At 42.1% G+C, this 21,503-nt stretch overlaps 2 protein-coding genes across 7 annotated transcripts in view; both read right to left on the reverse strand.

The window, feature by feature from the left end:
* Positions 1-3,690: 3,690 nt before the first annotated feature.
* The window catches only part of LOC137417460 (kinesin-like protein KIF1A), a 158,085-nt gene continuing 140,272 nt past the window's right edge, over positions 3,691-21,503 (reverse strand). For 5 of the 6 annotated variants that reach the window (XM_078771545.1, XM_078771546.1, XM_078771542.1 and 2 more), the window contains exons 44-45: positions 7,364-7,482; positions 3,691-5,726 (exon numbers count right to left, since the gene is read on the reverse strand). In XM_078771545.1, the coding sequence (XP_078627671.1) occupies positions 5,687-5,726; positions 7,364-7,482 (159 nt within the window). In that variant the 3' untranslated portion in view covers positions 3,691-5,686. Of the gene's footprint in view, positions 5,727-7,363; positions 7,483-21,503 lie in introns of those variants that run through there. The other variant, XR_013622347.1, reaches the window with a different exon arrangement.
* Positions 17,603-20,241, reverse strand: LOC144890980 (uncharacterized). Its single transcript, XM_078772870.1, has 3 exons — positions 19,813-20,241; positions 18,493-19,451; positions 17,603-18,364 (listed from the first exon to the last, which is right to left on the reverse strand). The coding sequence occupies exons 1-3, from the start codon at positions 20,239-20,241 to the stop codon at positions 17,647-17,649; spliced, it is 2,106 nt and encodes a 701-aa protein (XP_078628996.1). The 3' UTR covers positions 17,603-17,646.

Here is a 21,503-nt window from a genome sequence, read left to right on the forward strand (position 1 = left end):
TAAAGCATGTGGTGAGGTGGAAAGAACTGGGAAGTGGCCGTGTGCTGTGTGCAGGAAGGGTGTCGGAGTGAATTCCATTCAATGTACAATGTGCGCTGAGTGGGTTCATCAAAAATGTAGTGGTTTGAGAGGGTCATTAACCAGTGTGGCAGCTACATTCAAGTGTAAGGTGTGCACAGAGGGAGCTGCAGATGGAGGAAATGTTGAGTTGGATCTTGGAGACGGCGTGAAGCTGGAAGGTGTGAAAACATTTTGTTACCTCGGAGACATGCTGAATGGAGAAGGTGGATCAGACTCGGCAACGGTTGCTGGAGTGAGATGTGCATGGAAGAAGTTAGCTTCCATCCTTCTGTAAATTATTTTCGTATCTTTCCTTCTCCTTGGTTGTTTTTGATTGTGTACATAATAGTAGTAATAAATCCTGTTATTTCCTACCTTCGTTCTTCTTCTTCATGCTCGTCCGGTCGTCCTTGTCTTTTCCCAATTGAATACCTGTGGCACGATTTGGCCAACGTTTCGGAATCGGGTTAGTGAATGTTAATGACTCGAACTTCAGGTTGCTACAACCGCTCGGCAACTAGACCATCTAAAACCGGGGTTCGAGCAGGAGTCCCTCCCCTGCTTCGCGGTCAGGAGTGGCACTCAGGTCCTTGTGACTTTTTGTAGACCAAATACCCTGGCTGCTCCCGACCAGAAGGAGCGTTGGGACCCCCAGGACTCACGTCGGTCAGTCGCGGACAAGGGGATTAATCCCCCCTTCTTAAGGGGAAAAATGCCGACGTAGAGATCCGTAACAATTGGTTGCGTGAGGATGAGGGTGCAGTGTTGAGGATTTGAGAATCCTGTGTGTAATTTGTTGTAAAATATACCCTTTTGTGTGCTGTAAATATTTCTTGTAAATACCTCCAATTGTAAAGATCAAAGGTCGTCCTTAGTTAGGCCATCGCACACACGTAGCAAATCATAAGTTCCCTCAGTAGTTATATCCTTAGTAAATGTCAGTATAAGGCTCTGTGGTCCACGAATTCATTGCGTTGCATCAATTAAATAAGATAGTTCCCCTTTCAAGTTTCCCCCAAATCGTCTCCTCAAAGTGCAAGCGACATTTGGGCTGTTTTCGGCGGCGTTGGCCGCCGTTGCATTGGGCGGTTTTCACTGCCATCATTTTCACCCCAAGACTCCATCGCACACGAGGCCAAGGAGGGGGCAGGAGCCGCCGGATCACGGGCGTGGCACCACCTCGTCATCAAAGGTGGAGCCAAAGAGCCTTGCCCACTAATCAGCGCCGAGGTGAGCAAAAACCGGAGGCGTGGCATAGGAGTTGGCGGATCATCGCGCCATGCGCGATATAAGCACGGACACAAGCCTTTTCGTGGCAGATGCGTGACCCAGCTGAAGCAGCCAAGAGAGGACGAGACATGAGGGGGTGCTCATATTGCAATAGGCCGAGACTCTCTAGGCCCTATTGCCGGTTGTGGAGACGCGGAGCTGCCAGCTGCTGTTCGCTTCGAGCCCGGAACGTGGACCTCGACGGGGTACATTTGCCTGGACCTTCCCGCCCTGCCATCGGCTTGGACCTTCTCCTCCCTCCAGTGATTCCTGCTTACAAATTCCCCATTCGTGTACGTGAGTTTGTTTTGTGTGTCTTGTCCCTGGGTATAAGTTAAGACTGCATAGATAAGCTAATAATTGCACTGTGTCTTCTGCTCCTTCCATTTCCCTGTATATTACCTTGATTGCTCTCTTTTCTTTGGGTTGTGTAAATAATTAATAAATATCTGTTCTTCTGTACCTTTGCCTTCCTTCTTTCTCATTCGGCCGCTTTAGAGGTTTCCAAATTGAGTATACGTGGCGCGATTCGGCCAACGCATATGAATCGGGGTTAGCCCCTTCGATAAACGGCTCATGCCGCAGTTCGCTTCACTCGGCGCAACCAATCCATTATGCTGCGGCCGTGAGCAGGAGTATTTCCTTGCGTACCGAGAGGCGCTGGTATTTAGGTCATAGGACGGGTGGGCCTAATACCCTACCCAGCGCTGACCGGGCGTGACGTCATACCCCCAGGACCACGTCGTTCAGTCATAGACGAGGGGATTAATCCCCCCTCGATAAGGGGGAAAGAGGCCGACGTTGGGTTCCGTAACAATCCCAGGAAATATCCCAGGAAATAAAAACGGATCTTTTGTACGCTTGCCTCGTATTTGTCTTTTGATCTCCAATCCAAATTTATTGAGTATATAGCAATAATAACAAATTTGGCTTCACTGTTCCTATACTCATGGAGGTCACTGTACATGTATTTTTATTTATCACAATTGTGGAAAAGCTTAGTTATTAATATAGGTTCAGGGCCTTCAGAAAGTATTTACACCCCTTCACTTTTTCTCATTTTGTCGTTACAGCCTGAATTTAAAATTGATTAAGTTGGGATTTTTTTTGTCACTGATCTTCACATTTTTTTTGGTCAATATCCTATAATGTCAAAGTGGAATCTGTTTTTTTTTTTCGCAATTTTTTACAAAACAATTAAAAATGAAATGCAGAAATATCTAATTTACATAAGTATTCAACCCCGAGTCAATACTTTGTAGAATCACCTTTCACAGCCATTACAGCTTCGAGTCTTCTTGGGTACGTCTGTATCAGCTTTGCACATCTGGATTTGAGAAGTTTCTCCCATTCTTCCTTGCAGATTTGCTCAAGCTCTGTCAAGTTGGATGGGGAATGTTGGTGAGCAGCAATCTTCAAGTCCTTCCACAGATTCTGAGCTTTGGCTGGGCCACTCAAGGACTTTCACGTTTTTCAGCTGAAGCCATTCCAGTGTTGCTTTGGCTGTATGCTTGGGGTTATTGTCCTGTTGGAATGTAAATCTTCGCCACCATCTCAGGTCTTTTGCACTCTGAAGCAGGTTCTCCTCAAGGATATGCCTGCATTTGGCTCCATTCATTATTCCCTCGATCCTCACAAGTCTCCTAGTCCCTCCCGCTAAAAAGCATCCCCATAGAATGATGCTACCACCACCAAGCTTCACGGTAGGGATGGTGGTAGATGGGTGATGAGCTGTGCTCGGTTTCTGCCAGATGTAGTGCTTTTGCATTCAAGCCAAAGAGTTCAATTTTCGTCTCATCAGACCACAGAATATTTTGCCTCATGCTCTCAGAATCTTTCACGTGTCTTTTTGCAAACTCCAGGTGCGCTATCATATGCCTTTTTCTCATGAGTGGCCACTCTCCCATTAAAAGCCTAGATTTGTGAAATGCTGCAGAGTCTGTTGTCCTTCCAGCAGGTTCTCCCATCTCAGCCAAAGAACTCTGCAGTTATCTCAGAGTTGTCATTGGGTTCTTAGTCACTTCCCCAACCAAGGTCATTCTTTCCCGGTTGCTCAGTTTGGTCGGATGGCCAGCTCTAGGAAGAGTTTGGGTAACTTCATATTCTTTCCATTTCCTAATGATAGAGCTCACTGTGCTCTTGGGAACTTTCAACACTCTAGAAACTGTTTTATTCCCTTCTCCAGATCTATAACTCATCAATCCTCACAATTCTATCTTGGAGTTCAATGGACAGATCCTTGGACTTCATGGTAGAGTTTCTGCTCTGACATGCGCTGTCAAGTGTGCGACCTTATATAGAAAGGTGTTTTTTTTTTTCTTTGGTTTTTTTAGTGTTTCTTTAAAAATCATGTCAAGTATATGCTTTTGGATGGATGTTTATTTCCAAGCGAGAAGCACTCAATTTTGTACAGTAAGAGATAGTGAATCATGTGGGTAACGATGGTTAAGACGAGATGGGAGGCTGAGGAATGACCAGGAAGCAGGTCTGCAAAACAAGCACCTGGGGTACATGGAGCATTAGTGAAATGAACATGGACAACATGCAAGTGCTTCCGGTCATGACGGATACAAGTTGGACAAAGAGGGGACCCAGCTAACACAACGTTGGGCCAACGTTGGCCTAACAATGTTGTGTTAGCTGGGGAGGGATACGTTAAATAATATGGGGCGGGAGAGGCAAAGGAAAGGAAGACAAAGACAACATTCGGAAATAAGAAACAGAAAAACGACCTAATGAGGTCTGCTCCTTCAAACAAATACTGCATCAGCTTATCAAGGTGACATGACGATTACCAATGGCTAGAGCAACAGAATGTCATCATCAGGTTCCTTTTGCAGGTCAATCGTGAGGTCATCGTAGTTTGCAACTACAACTTCAAATTAACCACAGAACAAATCAGCCACTTATTCAATCTCAATACCGTAAGGTGCTTAACAGTGATAGTATGGGTACTGAAGGTGCTTAACAGTGCTAGTGTGGGTACCGTTTGTAATAGTTTACAGAGTGGAGCTGGAGAACTAAAATTCAAGAATCAGGATGAATCATTGGAGTTTATTTCTGGGATGAAGGAAAGTAATGAAATCGATTTTAAATTATTCAAACTTTCGTACCACATCAAGTGCAAAGGGAATTCGATAATGCCCAAATCAGTACCAGGTAGATGACGCTGCCACCTTTGCCATCTTTAAGATTCTCCACTTTCCTGGTCACGATAAGGTCATTTTGGGGACTTGGGAATCTCTGGACATGTTTGAGAATCATCATCACCACACCATCATCATAAAGGACAGAAAACAGTCATTTCATCGTCCACGTGTTTCATTTACCGCAGCACCTTATACCACCTCGACCCTCGTTTACAAGTCGTGCCTTTACAAACGACAGCAACAACACCAAATGAACGACTTTTGCATAATATTATACAAAATAGTATGAGCCAGACGCCATTTTAGTGCTTTCAAGAAGCTTGCCTGTGGTCAGTTTGTAGTTTTGTCGAGTTTTGGGAAGCAGCGCTTGGAGGTCATTGCAGTCAACGGCCTAGCTGTACAGTGAAGCCATTTCATAGCAAACCCACTCATTAAATGAAAAGTGGTAAAACAAAAGTGCAAAAGGATAATAGATATAATTAACAAAATCAAAGTGCATTGTGGGAAAAACCTCCCATTTCTTATCCATAACATCTCCATTGATATGATAATTCCTCCATAATATCCAGAACAGGACATCCTGTTGCACTCATGGACACCCATTATACCCCATCAGTACAATCCAAAACATCTCCATGTTGTCCATTCATCTTGTGTAACGTCCTCCCCTCTCTATAGAATTTTCCTTTTCTGATCCATCATTAAGGTGGCTCCAGGTTGTTCCTCAAGCTCAGTGAATCAACTTGGAGAAGGGATGAGATGCCTTCCTAAGATGAGGTTTTGGAAAGGGTTTAAAAAAAATGGTCGTTGATGAAAGTTAGGGAACCGATGAGTCATTGCAAATGGATAGGAACTAAAAAGGAAACAGGAGAGCGAGATGGGATGGTGACGGAGATGGTAGGTAGAGGAAAGGCCAAAGTGAAGATGAGCAACGAAAGAGTAGAACAAAAGAGATGAACTTGTTGAAAATGATCGATGGAAGAATATTGATGAAGAGCACCAGGACCAGGAAACAACAGGAAAGAAGATAAAGCAATGGGAACAAGCAGCATGTAAATTAAATAAATGATGTTGATATGGAGGAATGAAAGTAAAAGCGAAGAAAAGGGTACTCCAAAATGTAAGTTGTTAGGAGATGGAAGAAGCCGAACTGGAGAGAGAGTGGTATTGTTACAAGTGCAGAGAGAGCGAGTGAAGAAGATTCCGTTTTACTCTCCTTCCTCCCACAATCGGCTTGATCTTCGTGACCTGAGGAGTATTTGGGTAAGAATTATACCTTCCACGGTATTATTCATACAATACAGTTGTCGTGACAATACACATAACAACACGTTGAGGCATTTGCTGAAGCTTAAATGAAAGCATAAAGTGTTTTATTAAGTTCATTACATGTTCAATAGCAATCTGTTACAATGCTGAATGTTATTGGATTATTTTTAGAGGATTCTCCACTTGGGAGTGGAATGTCCTGGGAGTTACTAGAAACTTCTACCATGTTGTGGAACCCTCATGTGAAGGTTCTAGGTGTCACGTTACCACAGGGTTGTAGTTAGACACTATAGACTTATTACGTGTACAGAAATGGTGCAATAATGGTCGTTTGCTCACAGATTGTGGCACGTTGGTCTCGACATCAGCCGGGAGCCTTTTGGCGGTGGGTTTGATCGGCAGGGTTTTGAGCAGGGATTGCGATGGAAAAATGCCTGAAGCCTTGGGAGTCGTGTGTGGTGCCATATTCTTGGTTCTGCATTTCGCTCTCGTGCCCGTGCTCTCCTTGGGCTGCTGGGTAGGCGGGAACTGTCCTGGATTTCCACCGATTCGGCTCCTGGCTGCACTCCTGGCTCTGTGCTGCGTGCTTCTCCTCGGGTTTGCCGGTGACGTTTCGGGCCTGCCTGGCGTCGCAGACTGGCACTCCCTCCCTGCCAACGCTACCTTCCCTCTGCTCATAACATGTCTACTCGCCATCGGGCCAACCACCGTGCGCGTTCCTGCGCCCCTCCGCCCGCTGCTTGGTCTGTGTGTATACCTTGGCATTCTCTGCTGAATGTGCATAGGACTTCTCTGTTTTTCTGCACAAACGCCATGGATATCCCCACCGGAGTTGTGGGCTGGAGGTGAAGGAGACGGTCGTTGTCACAGCCTCCATGGCCATCGTCGGTTTGGGTGAACTCCATGGAGAGGCCTGATACAGCTTTATTTACTTATTATTTCTCACAATACTCCATGGAGAGGCCTGATACAACCTTATTTATTTATTTTTTCTTGGAATACTCCACGGAGAAGCCTGGTACCGCTTTATTTATTTATTTTTACTCTCGTAATACTCCATGGAGAGGCCTGGTACCGCTTTATTATTATTATTATTATTTTTTTCTCGCAACATGTCATGGCGCCTTTGCTGTGCACTACTAGGGGTCTACTCTACCACACCTAATCATTTTGTTTTAACTACTATAAACTACTTATTATTTTGAAAGTTTTAATTGCAATATTTCCTATTGCCTTTCATATTTAGCTTCACGTATTTTATTTTAATTTTTCGTTGTTGCCCTTTTGGTCTCAATAACCTAACTTTATATTGGTCTATGCATTTCATAACTTGCATCTTATTATATCTTGTTTATAAATACTGTTATTTTAACCTGTTATTGTAATTATTGTAACCTGTTAACACTCTTTTAATTTAAATTGCACCACTGACTATTTTAGTCCTCGGACTTTTCGTCATGTGCCTTTTGCAAGAAACCAAAGTTAAATGAGGTGACATCAAGGAGTGTGATGAGGAGGGGTGTGACGAGGGAGTGATAGGCCCCATAGCCGACTCACAGGTATATTCTTTCTTTTGTGCTATAAGAGCGAATGTTGAGTGAAAGTGAGTAGATTACGTTATAGTTCCGGCGAGTAGTGGGGTGAAGGCGTAGAGCCAGGCATGAGCGTCGGTCTCACTCGCAGCCCGTATTAGTAGGCCTCGATGCTGAGTGCACACAGCAAAAGTGTGCGGCGTCTGAAGAAAAGTAAATACGGCAAAAATGAGGATACAAACACAGGGTACCAAGTAATATACCGACTTCCTGAATTACCTGATCACCAGCTGCATTGCTTTTGATGAAGAAAAACACAAGCCTGATAAACAAACCAGCATCTAAACACGTCACGTGATCTTTACAGAACTCTTCACAACCCTCCGTACAGATATTACATTCAAATATTAAAAAAGAATAAGGTCATTATATTCATAGTATCTCTGTCGGATTCTCTCTATAGCGGAATATGGTTTATATCATAATAACTATAGTGTTTTTAGTTTTTTTAAATAACCATTTGAAAAAAGATATGTGGTTTTTTTTGTTTACAATATCAAGGGTTATGGATAATCTAGTACACTGTGGAAAGCAGAGACACAACAGTAGAAAGAGGGTGGAAACGCCAACAGCAGAGTTTGAGGACAAAACCGAGGGAGATTTGGAGAAATGTGGGATGTGGGGAGGAATGGAGGGCAGGAAAGGACCCATGAGGTGGGGACAAGATGGATACAGAAGGAAACTCTGAGGAGGGAAAACTGGAGATTTGAAAGAAGGTGGGTTTGGTGTTGGGGAAGTATAACGAGTAATCCAAAAGTAGTGAGTGGTGTAACGAGTAATCCAAAAGTAGTGAGTGGTATAACGAGTAATCCAAAAGTAGTGAGTGGTATAACGAGTAATCCAAAAGTAGTGAGTGGTATAACGAGTAATCCAAAAGTAGAGAGTGGTATAACGAGTAATCCAAAAGTAGTGAATGGTACAACGAGTAATCCAAAAGTAGTGAGTGGTACAACGAGTAATCCAAAAGTAGTGAGTGGTATAACGAGTAATCCAAAAGTAGTGAGTGGTATAACGAGTAATCCAAAAGTAGTGAGTGGTATAACGAGTAATCCAAAAGTAGTGAGTGGTATAACGAGTAATCCAAAAGTAGTGAGTGGTATAACGAGTAATCCAAAAGTAGTGAGTGGTATAACGAGTAATCCAAAAGTAGAGAGTGGTATAACGAGTAATCCAAAAGTAGTGAGTGGTATAACGAGTAATCCAAAAGTAGTGAGTGGTATAATGAGTAATCCAAAAGTAGTGAGTGGTATAACGAGTAATCCAAAAGTAGTGAGTGGTATAACGAGTAATCCAAAAGTAGTGAGTGGTATAACGAGTAATCCAAAAGTAGTGAGTGGTATAACGAGTAATACAAAAGTAGTGAGTGGTATAACGAGTAATACAAAAGTAGTGAGTGGTATAACGAGTAATCCAAAAGTAGTGAGTGGTATAACGAGTAATCCAAAAGTAGTGAGTGGTATAACGAGTAATCCAAAAGTAGTGAGTGGTATAACGAGTAATCCAAAAGTAGTGAGTGGTGTAACGAGTAATCCAAAAGTAGTGAGTGGTATAACGAGTAATCCAAAAGTAGTGAGTGGTATAACGAGTAATCCAAAAGTAGTGAGTGGTATAACGAGTAATCCAAAAGTAGTGAGTGGTATAACGAGTAATCCAAAAGTAGTGAATGGTATAACGAGTAATCCAAAAGTAGTGAGTGGTACAACGAGTAATCCAAAAGTAGTGAGTGGTATAACGAGTGATCCAAAAGTAGTGAGAGGTCTAATGAGCGATCCAAAAGTAGTGAGTGGTATAATCAGCAATCCAAAAGTAGTGAGTGGTATAACGAGTAATCCAAAAGTAGTGAGTGGTATAATCAGCGATCCAAAAGTAGTGAGTGGTATAACGAGTGATCCAAAAGTAGTGAGTGGTATAACAAGTGATCCAAAAGTAGAGTGGTATAACGAGTAATCCAAAAGTAGTGAATGGTATAACAAGTGATCCAAAAGTAGTGAGATGTATAATGAGCGATCCAAAAGTAGTGAGTGGTATAATCAGCGATCCAAAAGTAGTGAGTGGTATAACGAGTAATCCAAAAGTACTGAGTGGTATAACGAGTAATCCAAAAGTAGTGAGTGGTATAACGAGTGATCCAAAAGTAGTGAGTGGTATAACGAGTAATCCAAAAGTAGTGAGTGGTATAACGAGTGATCCAAAAGTAGTGAGTGGTATAACGAGTAATCCAAAAGTAGTGAGTGGTATAACGAGTAATCCAAAAGTAGTGAGTGGTATAACGAGTAATCCAAAAGTAGTGAGTGGTATAACGAGTAATCCAAAAGTAGTGAGTGGTATAACGAGTAATCCAAAAGTAGTGAGTGGTATAACGAGTAATCCAAAAGTAGTGAGTGGTATAACGAGTAATCCAAAAGTAGTGAGTGGTATAACGAGTGATCCAAAAGTAGTGAGTGGTATAACGAGTAATCCAAAAGTAGTGAGTGGTATAACGAGTGATCCAAAAGTAGTGAGTGGTATAACGAGTGATCCAAAAGTAGTGAGTGGTATAACGAGTAATCCAAAAGTAGTGAGTGGTATAACGAGTGATCCAAAAGTAGTGAGTGGTATAACGAGTAATCCAAAAGTAGTGAGTGGTATAACGAGTGATCCAAAAGTAGTGAGTGGTATAACGAGTAATCCAAAAGTAGTGAGTGGTATAACGAGTAATCCAAAAGTACTGAGTGGTATAACGAGTAATCCAAAAGTAGTGAGTGGTATAACGAGTGATCCAAAAGTAGTGAGTGCTATAACGAGTAATCCAAAAGTAGTGAATGGTATAACAAGTGATCCAAAAGTAGTGAGATGTATAATGAGCGATCCAAAAGTAGTGAGTGGTATAATCAGCGATCCAAAAGTAGTGAGTGGTATAACAAGTGATCCAAAAGTAGAGTGGTATAACGAGTAATCCAAAAGTAGTGAATGGTATAACAAGTGATCCAAAAGTAGTGAGATGTATAATGAGCGATCCAAAAGTAGTGAGTGGTATAATCAGCGATCCAAAAGTAGTGAGTGGTATAACGAGTAATCCAAAAGTAGTGAGTAGTATAACGAGTAATCCAAAAGTAGTGAGTGGTATAACAAGTAAAGAAGGCCTGTGGAAGCTACTGTACTAAGTCGGCTGTCCCACTAAGTTGATCACCATCATCAGATCCTTCCACGATGGCATGGTTGCTCGTGTGAGGGACAGTGGATGCACGTCTGAGTCATTTCCTGTTACCAACGGCACAAAGCAAGGCTGTGTGTGGCCTAGCTCCCCTATTATTTAGCATTCCGTTTTCCTCTCGATTCTTCATGATGCCGTCGAAGATTGCACCCGGGGAGCAATGATCCAGTTTCACACCGACAGTGGTGTCTTCAATTTACAGCGTCTGAAGGCCAAGTCCAGAATCATGGAAATTTTGATCCGTGATCTACCTTTTGCCGATGATTGCGCACTCTTCAATCATAATCTTGAAGTGCACTTTTCTATGGTAAACTTAAATTTGGTAAATGGTCACGTGGTAGACAAAAGAAGCATTACAAGGACATCCTCAAGTCTACACTCAAGTCTTGTGCCATTCCACTTGTCACCTGGGAACATCAGAACACAAACAGGTCAGCTTGGCGTAACATTTGCCACAAAGGCCTGGACCACTTTGAATGTCGGAGTCTTGCTATAGAGAGACAGCGGAGGCAAGAAAGGAAAACCTGCCAACATCCATCTCCGCAAGGACCAGTCTATACCTGTGATGTTTGTGGTAGACGCTGTGGGTCCCGCATTGGACTATCCAGCCATCGCACAATGCTTAGTGAGCACACCAACAAAGGGAAAAGATTTATCAAAAGTGACGACTCACACCACCATCATTATCGTTCTCATACTTTATGTTCAGTTATCATATTTAAGCCTGGTGTTGGCTTAGCGGTTAGGGTGCCGGCTTGGGATCCTAAGATCCTGGGTTTGAATCCCGGTCGATCGCTGAATTAACGCCAGGGGGGTTGACTCAGCCTGTCATCATTCCGAGGTCGGCAAATTGAGTACCAGTTCACTGGTAATTCCCTGTGTGTCGCAAAAGGCGACTAATAGGGTTGGCGGCAGGAAGGGCATCCGGCCATAAAACATTGCTTCAAAAAGGGGACCAACGGTGCCCAAAAAAAAGGTCAATCCCTGCTCTGTGGAGAAAAATGGCCTCTAAAGGTGGTCATATTTACATCATGAAATCAGACCCGTTTAATGCTTCTTCCTGTATCGATTTACCAAGAGACAAAGAATAAAGGAGCGGTTGGTAATATTCAAAATAAAGATAATAAGTGTTTCCTATGGTGTGTTCTTGCTCATCTACACCCCTCACATTGTACTCCTGAAAGAGTATCTCATTATAAAAAATATGAGAATACCCGAAATGTTAAAGATTTAAAGTTCCCAATATCATTGGTAGATATTCCAAAATTTGAGAAAATGAATTGTGTGTCTGTTAATGTAAATGTATTAACGGATACAAAAAAAGTTCGAAGATTAAAAATTTCAGATAAGTATAAAAGTGATAAAACACACATTTTTAATCTTCGAACTTTTTTTGTATCCGTTAATACATTTACATTAACAGACACACAATTCATTTTCTCAAATTTTGGAATATCTACCAATGATATTGGGAACTTTAAATCTTTAACATTTAGGGTATTCTCATATTTTTTATAATGAGATACTCTTCTTTACTATAAATAAATAAAAAAGAAAATTCACATTATACTCACATCAAAAATAAATGGTGAAAAGTGCCCTTGTAAGTGGTGTATTAACATGCTACATATGAAAGAAAGATTGATTCAACATTAATCATGAACGTGCCATTCGCTGAGATATGTAACATTGTAAATAGTCGTAAACAAAAAATACTGTAGTAAACAAGAAACAAAAAATAACATTGTAAATACTGTAGTGAACATAAATCAACATTTATGGAAATGCCAAAAGCAGGTTCAAACATCACATTTTAAGAGGTAAGTGAAACACCAGTTTGTGATATACGCTGGTTTGGAAAGTATCCTCGAAAATATAAACACTGTTTCTCCAAATCCAAATCAATCATATACCACCGTTCGAGGCCATTTTTCCGCACAGAGCAGGGTTGGCCTTTTTTGGGCACTGTGGTCCCCTTTTTGAAGCAATGTTTTATGGCCGGATGCCCTTCCTGCCGCCAACCCTATTAGTCGCCTTTTGCGACACACAGGGAATTACCAGTGAACTGGTACTCAATTTGCCGACCTCGGAAGGATGACAGGCTGAGTCAACCCCCCTGGTGTTAATTCAGCGATCGACCGGGATTCGAACCCAGGATCCTAGGATCCCAAGCCGGCACCCTAACCGCAAAGCAACAGCAGGCTTAAATCCAAATCAATCATACCCTAATAAATACCATAAACATACTCATTGTGGGTTTTGTGATATGAAATCACCTATTGGTGATGAATACAAGTTAGAACTCTATAGAGGGACAGATTCCTCAAAATAGTTTGTAAAACGGTTGGAAAAGTCTGTGTTAAATTATCTTGCATAATTCAGAAAACCATGACATTAACAAAAGATGAGAATGAAGATTTTCTTTAAACTAATATTTGTCGCATTTGTCAAAATGAAATCAAGGGAGAACCAAAAGTTAGAGATCATTGTCATCTTACAGGTAAATATAGAACATGTGCTCATCAAAGTTGTAATCTCAATTTGAAACATCCAAACTTGATCCCTTTGTTCCTACACAACAATGCTCACTATGACACACATCTATTTATAAAAGAGTTGAGTAAACACCGAGGGACATTTCAGCTATTTCTAGCACATGCCACAAATACATCTCATTTTAAAAAGCAATCCTCACATCTCCCAAAACGTATTCCTTGGCTCAATTTCATGTTAAGCCCATTGTCTAACTTGGCATCAAATATCAAAAGTTTTCCAAATCTCCAAACTCATTTCTCAAATCGGGATGACATTGAGCTATTGTCGTGAAAAGGTGAATATCCCTATGGTTACATGGACTGCTTTGAGAGGTTCAAAGAAACACAACTTCCCTCAAAGAAAAGTTTCTACAACGAGCTGAATAAGACTCATAACTGATGCGAAAAATGTTTGGAAGAAGTTTGATGTAAATAATCTTGGTGAATATCATCATTTATATTTCAAGACCGATGTGCTCTTATTGACTGATGTGTTTGAAGCTTTCAGAGAGGTTTGTCGTAATAAAAATTCATATTGATTCGACCCAGCTCATTATTATACATCACCTGGTCTCGCTTGGAACGCCATGTCAAATATGACTAAACAACCTTTTGAGTTAATTTCAGATGTGGATATATTGTTGATGATAGAGTAAGCTAAAAGAGGTGGAATATCACAAGTCTGTTCAAAGAGATATCCGAAAGCAAATAACAAATGTCTTCCTGACTATGATGCTACAAAAGATAATTCTTACTTGATGTATTATGATGTAAACAATTTCTATGGTTAGGGTATGTCTCAATCTTTACCATATGGAGGCCTCAAATTGATAAAAGGGAAACATTAAGTCTTACAAGATGTAATTATCTTTTCTCAAAAGTAACTGGATAAAGCAGATCCAAAGCAGATTTCTCCCATCCAAAACCTTGATCTTTTCTACCCCCACTAATTTCACCCCAGATTCACTTTTTTTGAAATACCAACTTCCTTCCTGGAAGTCCTTGCAGTGTCCTTGTGTTTCATACTTCTCCCACCCCTCCCCCCCCCCTCATCCCCCCAAGCCCTCTCCCTCCCACAGATCTCCTGATGTCCCTGCTCTCAAATGTTGTGTTTGTGCTTCCCCTTCTCTCCCCCATCTTGTCTACCGCTCCCCTTATTATATACTTTGTGTCTGTTTGATTACTCCCGCCAGGGAGTAATGCATTTGATCGTGTGTGTGTGTGTGTGTGTGTGTGTGTGTGTGTGTGTGTGTGTGTGTGTGTGTGTGTGTGTGTGTGTGTGTGTGTGTGTGTTCGTGAACAAGATATCTGGAAATGTTCTCAACGGATTTGGATGAAAGTTGGTGGGATGATTGCCCTTGGGATAAGGAAGAATTGATTAGTTTTTGGTGAAGCTCAGGATATTATTCTGGATCCAGGAATTTTTTGAAGGATTGTTTACCATTGGAAGATAGGGCTTATTTTTTTAAACATTATCTTCTATATATTCTATATTTAACATTGTGATATGAAAATAGTTTTCATATTTGTTGTAAATGTAGTTTAAACTCGTGGTTATGCGTTAGAGCGCTGTATTTTGTTAGCAGCGTCGTCTTCAAGGTTCTTTAAAAAAAAAATCTAATAAAGACATATTCTGTCATTTTAAAACCACCAAAGTGTGTATTAGGTTTCCCCGTTTCATACAATGTATCGTTTGATACGTATAATGCTTTAAAACTGTTTTTTTTATTTTTTTTTAACCACAGAAGAGATATCAACATTCACCTCAGCGAATGTCAATCGCGGTGTCAGTATTTGATGAACTTATAAAGACTTAGGTTAGTTATAAGTGTGACCAGCATGTGCATGGGATTCTTCCCAGAAGAATGAGTGGTCGCATTAGCTTAAAATGAGCGAGTTTTGTTTTGACGTTTGGGCCAGTTTTAGTCAGGCAGATAGGTGTATCCATCATAAGAATTGTGGGTTTAGACGTACAAGCATGAAATTTGGCAGTCATAGATAATAATCTAATGAATAATTCCAGATATGGACCCACCGCGAAAACGTCCTATGGTAGCCATGGCGGCCATTTTACAAAATGGCCGTTTTGACCGCGATTATTTTTTACTGGACGACACAAATGCTTCTTTATGTTCTAATGAAATGACTCTAGATACACATATATGCCATAATTGTATTCTCCAAATGACCACAATTTGCATTTGTGTTGCCAGCAATGTCAATTAACCCACCAAGCACTGTAACGGTAACTTATATTACTAGATAGTTCCAGTTTGATCTTGTTTATAAGTCACAATTTTCTCCACCACACTGGCACAAAGCGGTACATTTCAAACCAGCTTGTTTGCACTTGCATCGTCCCTTGCAACCCTTTTTGCATTTACAACAAATCAGCTCCCTTGATGAAATGCTGGCTTCAGGAAGCATGGACCACAGGGGTTTCCAGTTGTGGGGATCGATCCATCCCCAATCCCCAGGTGAGGGCAGATCCATAACAACCTTGAGCAGTGGCCACCCGTGTACACAGCCCTCTTGATTTGTTGTACCAGGGCTCCTCTGGTAGGGGGAATAGCCTGCATGGCTCGTCCTTTCTTCGTGAAGAGTGCCTGTCGAGCTTCGTCTATGTTGACGAGATTGCTGGTGCGATCGTAGAGAAGAATGGTGAACCGCTCGAGCACTGCCACAACGTCATCAGAGATGTCTGCTGTCCCCGTGGAGAGATGAACTAACGCTGGCGTCAATTCGTCAAATACTTTCCAGGTATCCCAGGCTGTATTCTTGCCCCGTGTATTAAATGACGAGACTGTGTGTTGACGAGACTATTATTATTAAACTGTTACTATTAAATGACGAGACTTGTATTAAATGACGAGACTGCCCCGTGTATTAAATGGCGAGACGAGACTGTGACGAGACAAGATTTCTCTCTTGGAGACGATCGACTAAACAATGGGAGTTTATTCTTCTTTATTGGCTCAGTAAGAGGTACGGTTCGCTCCAGTAGACGGTCTGCTACGAAGGTCTTTACTCCCTGTGTATGCATGGAACATCGGGAGGGCCTGTGACTTATCTGGTCCGAGGAATGCTGCAATTTCATGTGCTGGAATATACCTGAAGTGCTGGCCTGTCCCAAAGGCCACCCAAAGCTCCTGGATTTTGAGTTTGGTTGTTGCTGCCACAGCCAATACCACTATATCTGTATCCACCTTACGCAGAAGAATTTTCTGAAATCCATCACGGACTGCATCCGCGAGATGTATCATCATTCGTGTATCAGCCTCCTCATGGTCACATGGGGCAAGATGACTGGTGTCGCGTGCGGGAATGCACGTCACATCTGAACCATCCGTGGTGACTATCTGCTTATCTGATACAAGATGTGTGATGTGTTTTGTCAAGAAGGCAAACAGTTCTGTTTTGTTTGCGTCAATTCTCAGGAACTGCTGCCAATTTCCTGGAAGAACAGTGGATCCGTCAACTCTCCTTCGAATGCCTTTCCCACGTTTGTCCCTGGCTTGAGATTTCAGGCTGTTGTCACGGTACTGGTCCCAGACTATATCCACACGACAGGCTCTTTGCAAGTGACCTTGTATGTGTGGCAAGAATACTTTCAGCGCATAATCATCAAAGGTTTTGGCAGCAACTGGTTTCAGAACGTTCACCAACACTGCCCCGTCAAGGATAGTGATGTCAGTATCTGGTTTTGGTGCATCACCTCTGACCTCTGCGCAACTCTCTAGACAAACCAATAGATCTGATTTGGTTCCCAGTCGTAACTTCCCAAGCTGAGATAAAGACGGGGGACATGCTTGGTTTTCATGGCGGAAAAATTCTGCAAGATCACCATCTCGTGTTTGAGACGCAATGTAGAGTCTTGAGAATAAAGAGCAGTCACTCTTTAGTGAAGTTACCTGCAAACTTGTCTTGGATTTCTCTCTTGGAGACGATCGACTAAACAATGGGAGTTTATTCTTCTTTATTGGCTCAGTAAGAGGTACGGTTCGCTCCAGTAGACGGTCTGCTACGAAGGTCTTGTACTGTTGCTTACCTATCTCCTCAGCCTGTTGAACAGTAGAAACAACAGTTGGGTCAGCAATGTCTCTTGTGTCCAGCCGCAGCAAGTCTGTACTCTCTTCTAGGAAGGGGTTTCCCATTTCCTCTATTACTTCAACCAGACGTTTGACATGTTGAGTAAAGATTACCTGTGAACTATATGTTTGCTCATGGTGGCGTGTGTCTTGATTAATCCTTATTTTCCTTCCCTCCATGGATGCTTCAAACTCGGTAGTCATTCTAACCAGTTCCGGCCCAGCCACCATCCATCTTCTAAGAGCATTTGGATTTTGAGTGAGTCCAACAGCACCACCGTCACTCTTCACAGCAGCATTATTTTGCTCATGAGCCTGGTCAATGGCCATAGATGAGAAAACTCGTTTTGTCTTGTGAACTGTGAATTTGCCATTGGTGAATTCAGTAGCAATATCTGGGTGTGACTTGCTAAGACTCATCATGTCTCGAATGTGGACAGGCACCCATCGTGCATAGTTGGTGTGGTCCATGCTGAAAAACCATGGTGCAAGCTATGTGAGGCTGTCCATGTACAGGGGGAAGTTTGCTGTCCTCAGTGACTTGACAAACGTTAAGAGGAGGACTTCCAGTTGAAGAGTGATGTGCCAGAATTGGAACTGTGGCACATCTCGAATTCGTTGACCACACCAGTCATCAAAGGATTCAGGATGGCTTTCAGACTCCAGAGACTCTGTGTAATGGGCGTAAGATTTTGTCAGTAGGATATATAAGCTGCTTGCTGTCACTTGATGCGCATGTCTGGTTCTTGTAACATGAGATGCATGCAGAAATGAATCTGCAGTTCCAGGAGAAGCAACTTTGGCCTGAACCAGGGCTTCCACCCATCCAGCATCTTCCAGCCAGTCTCCGATCACTTTTAGTCCAGCCATCTCTATATGCAGCCCTCCCAAGATGATGACGAAATGATCTTCCCCGTACGTTGATGGCCAAGTCCACTGTATCTGCTTGGAGATGGTGTAGAGTGGTTGATCCACAGTGATCACTGGTTTCTGTCCTTGGTTGACTTCCATCACAGCTTTTTTAATCACGTCCATGGAGTGCCGTATCATACCAACAGACTTGGAGTCGTCCGGAAAGAGGGGAAGTAGTGCTGTGATCGCCGGCAGATTATCTTGTCCTGACTCCTTACTGGCATGGTAGGTTGCCCATGATAAGTTACTGTCACTTTGTGGGATTTCTTGATACCTCTGTTTCACAGTATCCAGCCATCTGTAAATTAAGCAAAGTACATTAGAATTGTCAGAAAACAAGCAAACATTTACTCATGGTATAACAATAATGTTATTGCATCACGTTCTTATGGCATGGTATTATGTTAGAATGTTACAAGTACTCACCCATACTCTTGGTGCAATGCCTGGGTGATCTCCTGCCCATCACTCTTCAATGGACCATCAGCCTTTGGGAGTGGAGGATCCTTCCGAGGTAACACCAGCGGACGAACACAGGTGTAGGACTCTGGGAGCTCTGACAGTGTAGTGGTAGTAGATGGCTGTTCAAGGACGCTGTGTTCCCTGCGGTCTGTCCCATTATTTTGCAGACTGGGGTGCTGGAAAAGTGATATCCCAGTACCGTGAAAGGAATCTGTCGACGTTGTGGAGCTCGGATTGTGGTCGATATTATCAACCGCTGCCGTTGTGAATAAGCCCTCGCGTAGATTGGGTGGACACACTACCTCATCTCGGTGATACTGCTCACACACTCTGTTTCCCATGGATGTGGAGATTGCCATCACTCGGTCATAGGAGATGGACAGTCCGAGATCAAACAGCATCTCAATGAGGTCACGTTTCCGAGTCCTTGCATGGACTGTGAGTCCCACGTAGATGGGCAATGGGGTTTCTCTGTCTTTGTTGTGACGCACAGTAGTACTTCCCACTCTGCGACGGATGGAGCTATTGTACTGCAACAACTGAGCTGTGCTGAGGGTTGCTTGGGTTACACCATCACCTGATTGAGACTTGATGTTGGGGCCGTCGAGGATCATGGACACCAAAGTCAACAGTGACTGAGGTACTGATTTTACTTGGCAGTCCTCATCAAATGAACCTGTGAATGTAGCTGCAGTTTGGAACATTTCTCTACGTACTATCTCCGCTGCCCTTGCAAGACATATGGCTTCGTCATCGTAGTCTTCTTTGCAGACTTTACGGAGGGCAGGTCCTACATCTTTATCAAATGCAAGTAGTATATCACGCCCTTCCTTATGAGCCGTAAGGTCTGGGATTTGGGCCAGGATACGATTTTTTAAACTCTGTGCTATGTTGTCTGACATGCTGCTCCACTCCAAGTTGTTCTAGACGATTAGAATAAAGTTTGACGAGATCTGCAAGTTTAAAGACAGGGGCATGCTCTTCATCTATTCTTGTTTCATCGATAAATGACAGCAACTCCGCTAGTGCAATCCCATGGTTGACTTTATCAGTTGTGTCCATCTTCTGTTTATCTTGTAATGATTTCGTTTTGTTGTAAAGTGAAACAAGACACCTTGGATGATATTTTGCATCTTGTGCGACCATGTCCCCAGCACTCAATTTTGCAAGTAGCCTCTCGTCCTGCAGGTCTAATGCACATCTTCGTACGCGTGAGTCTAGACGAAAAGTTAATGCCTCACGGAGTGGTTCGGAAGTTGACACATCTTCGCATAAAAAACAGACATCCGATGCTGCCACTTCATGATGAGCGACTTGACGAGTGTATTTCTTGGATGGAGTAGCATCAGGGTCGCAACCCTGTGTGCATTTCCTTTTTTCTGCTCGTTGTAGTTTTATATTATTGAATTTTGTATGGCAAGATTTGTGCCACTTGGCATTGTTCTCCAGAAACGTAGCTTCAATGCCATTCCCGTCATCAAGGCGTCCTAATTCTAGTGGCATCGGTAATTCGTGAAGTTCATTGAAACGTCTGATGTTGAAGGCAATGGTAGAATAACCAACTCCAACATCGTGCCGTTTTGATTCTGTTGGGCATTGCAAACTTTCTCGTGTGATTTTTTGGCACAAAACGCACTTGTTCCAATCCGTCTGTACCTGCGCCTTTGATTGTCCAGGTTGCAGTGGATCCACTCGCTGATAACTCTTAGACATTTCGCTGTTCGAAACACCAACTGAAAAAAAGATAAGATACGATAACAAGTTGCAATAAATAAATAAAAACTTTATTTAATTTGCTAATTTGCACTTTATTTAATTTGCTAATTTGCACTAATTTGCATAAAAATGATACGTGGGACATTTTTTCAACTATTTAACATAGCAAATCATTTTCTACACATTTTTTCCTATCTATAGACACCAATGAGAAGTATATTTCGGGGGGGGGGGGGGGTGCACGAGACCCCTATCTAGCCACTAGACTAAAAGCGGCCATTTGGCTACCATAGGACGTTTTCGCGGTGGGTCCATATCTGGAATTATTCATTAGACTATTATCTATGACTGTGCCAAATTTCATGCTTGTACGTATAAACCCACAATTGTTACACCTATCTGCCTGACTATTTTACATGTTGTATCCCTAAGGAATGAAACGAACATTTTTCTGGCTTACAATTTTATTTGGTCACACGTGCCTCAAAATACACTCACTTATATAGAATTGAACGCTGAATCCGAAAATGTAAGTGAAATTGCCTTGTTTTTTTTTTAACATTATCTTCTATATATTCTAAATATATATCTGTGCAGTGTCTGTCTTGTGTTGTCTTGTTTTGTGTTGTCACTGAACTACTCCCTCAGACTTTTGTGAAATCGTACTATTCCAACTTGACCCACGGCGGGAGTATGCGCTCTACTGAGTGGCGTTCTAGTTTTTTACGTGATAAATGTTAGCTTTTTCACGGGCCTCGATCCTGTATACAAAAAAGAAAAGAAAAAAGGAGAAGCTTGTTATTATTTTGAGGTTGACATGAAATATCCAGGAGAACTCCACAACAAACACAAAGATCTACCATATGCCTCTGATAACGAAAGTCCAAAAAACTGGCTCAGGAATTATCAACAATCATTTCTTACTACAAATTCCTACAGACCAACAGAAAAATAATGACCACAGTACATGACAAAGACAATTATTACGTGCTACGTCAAAGAAACTTGAGGCAATATTTATCTGCTGATATGAGAGTGAAGAAGATTTATGGAATTTTAAAGTTCAATCAAAATCATTGGCTAAAATATACATCGATTTCAATACGGGAAAGAGAACAGAAAGCAAAAACAGATTTTGAGAAGGACTTTTATAAATGAACGAATAATGCTGTATTTGGAAAAACTGGAAAATTGGCAAAACACAAGACTCACTACATCTTGGGGTGAGGCATCTAAATTAATGAATAAACTGAGCTTTC

The sequence above is a fragment of the Myxine glutinosa genome, chromosome 2 (assembly GCF_964187855.1).
Source record: "Myxine glutinosa chromosome 2, kmMyxGlut1.1, whole genome shotgun sequence".
In the NCBI taxonomy this organism is placed as follows: Eukaryota; Metazoa; Chordata; class Myxini; order Myxiniformes; family Myxinidae; genus Myxine; species Myxine glutinosa.

What these genes read in the sequence shown, in the direction of transcription:
- LOC144890980 (XM_078772870.1), bottom strand. Translation starts at nt 20,241, where the DNA reads ATGTCTAAGAGTTATCAGCGAGTGGATCCACTGCAACCTGGACAATCA. An exon ending in ATGAAGTGGCAGCATCGGAT is followed by an intron (nt 19,452 to 19,812) that starts GTCTGTTTTTTA and finishes CTAATCGTCTAG; the next exon opens with AACAACTTGGAGTGGAGCAG. An exon ending in GCATTGCACCAAGAGTATGG is followed by an intron (nt 18,365 to 18,492) that starts GTGAGTACTTGT and finishes CTTAATTTACAG; the next exon opens with ATGGCTGGATACTGTGAAAC.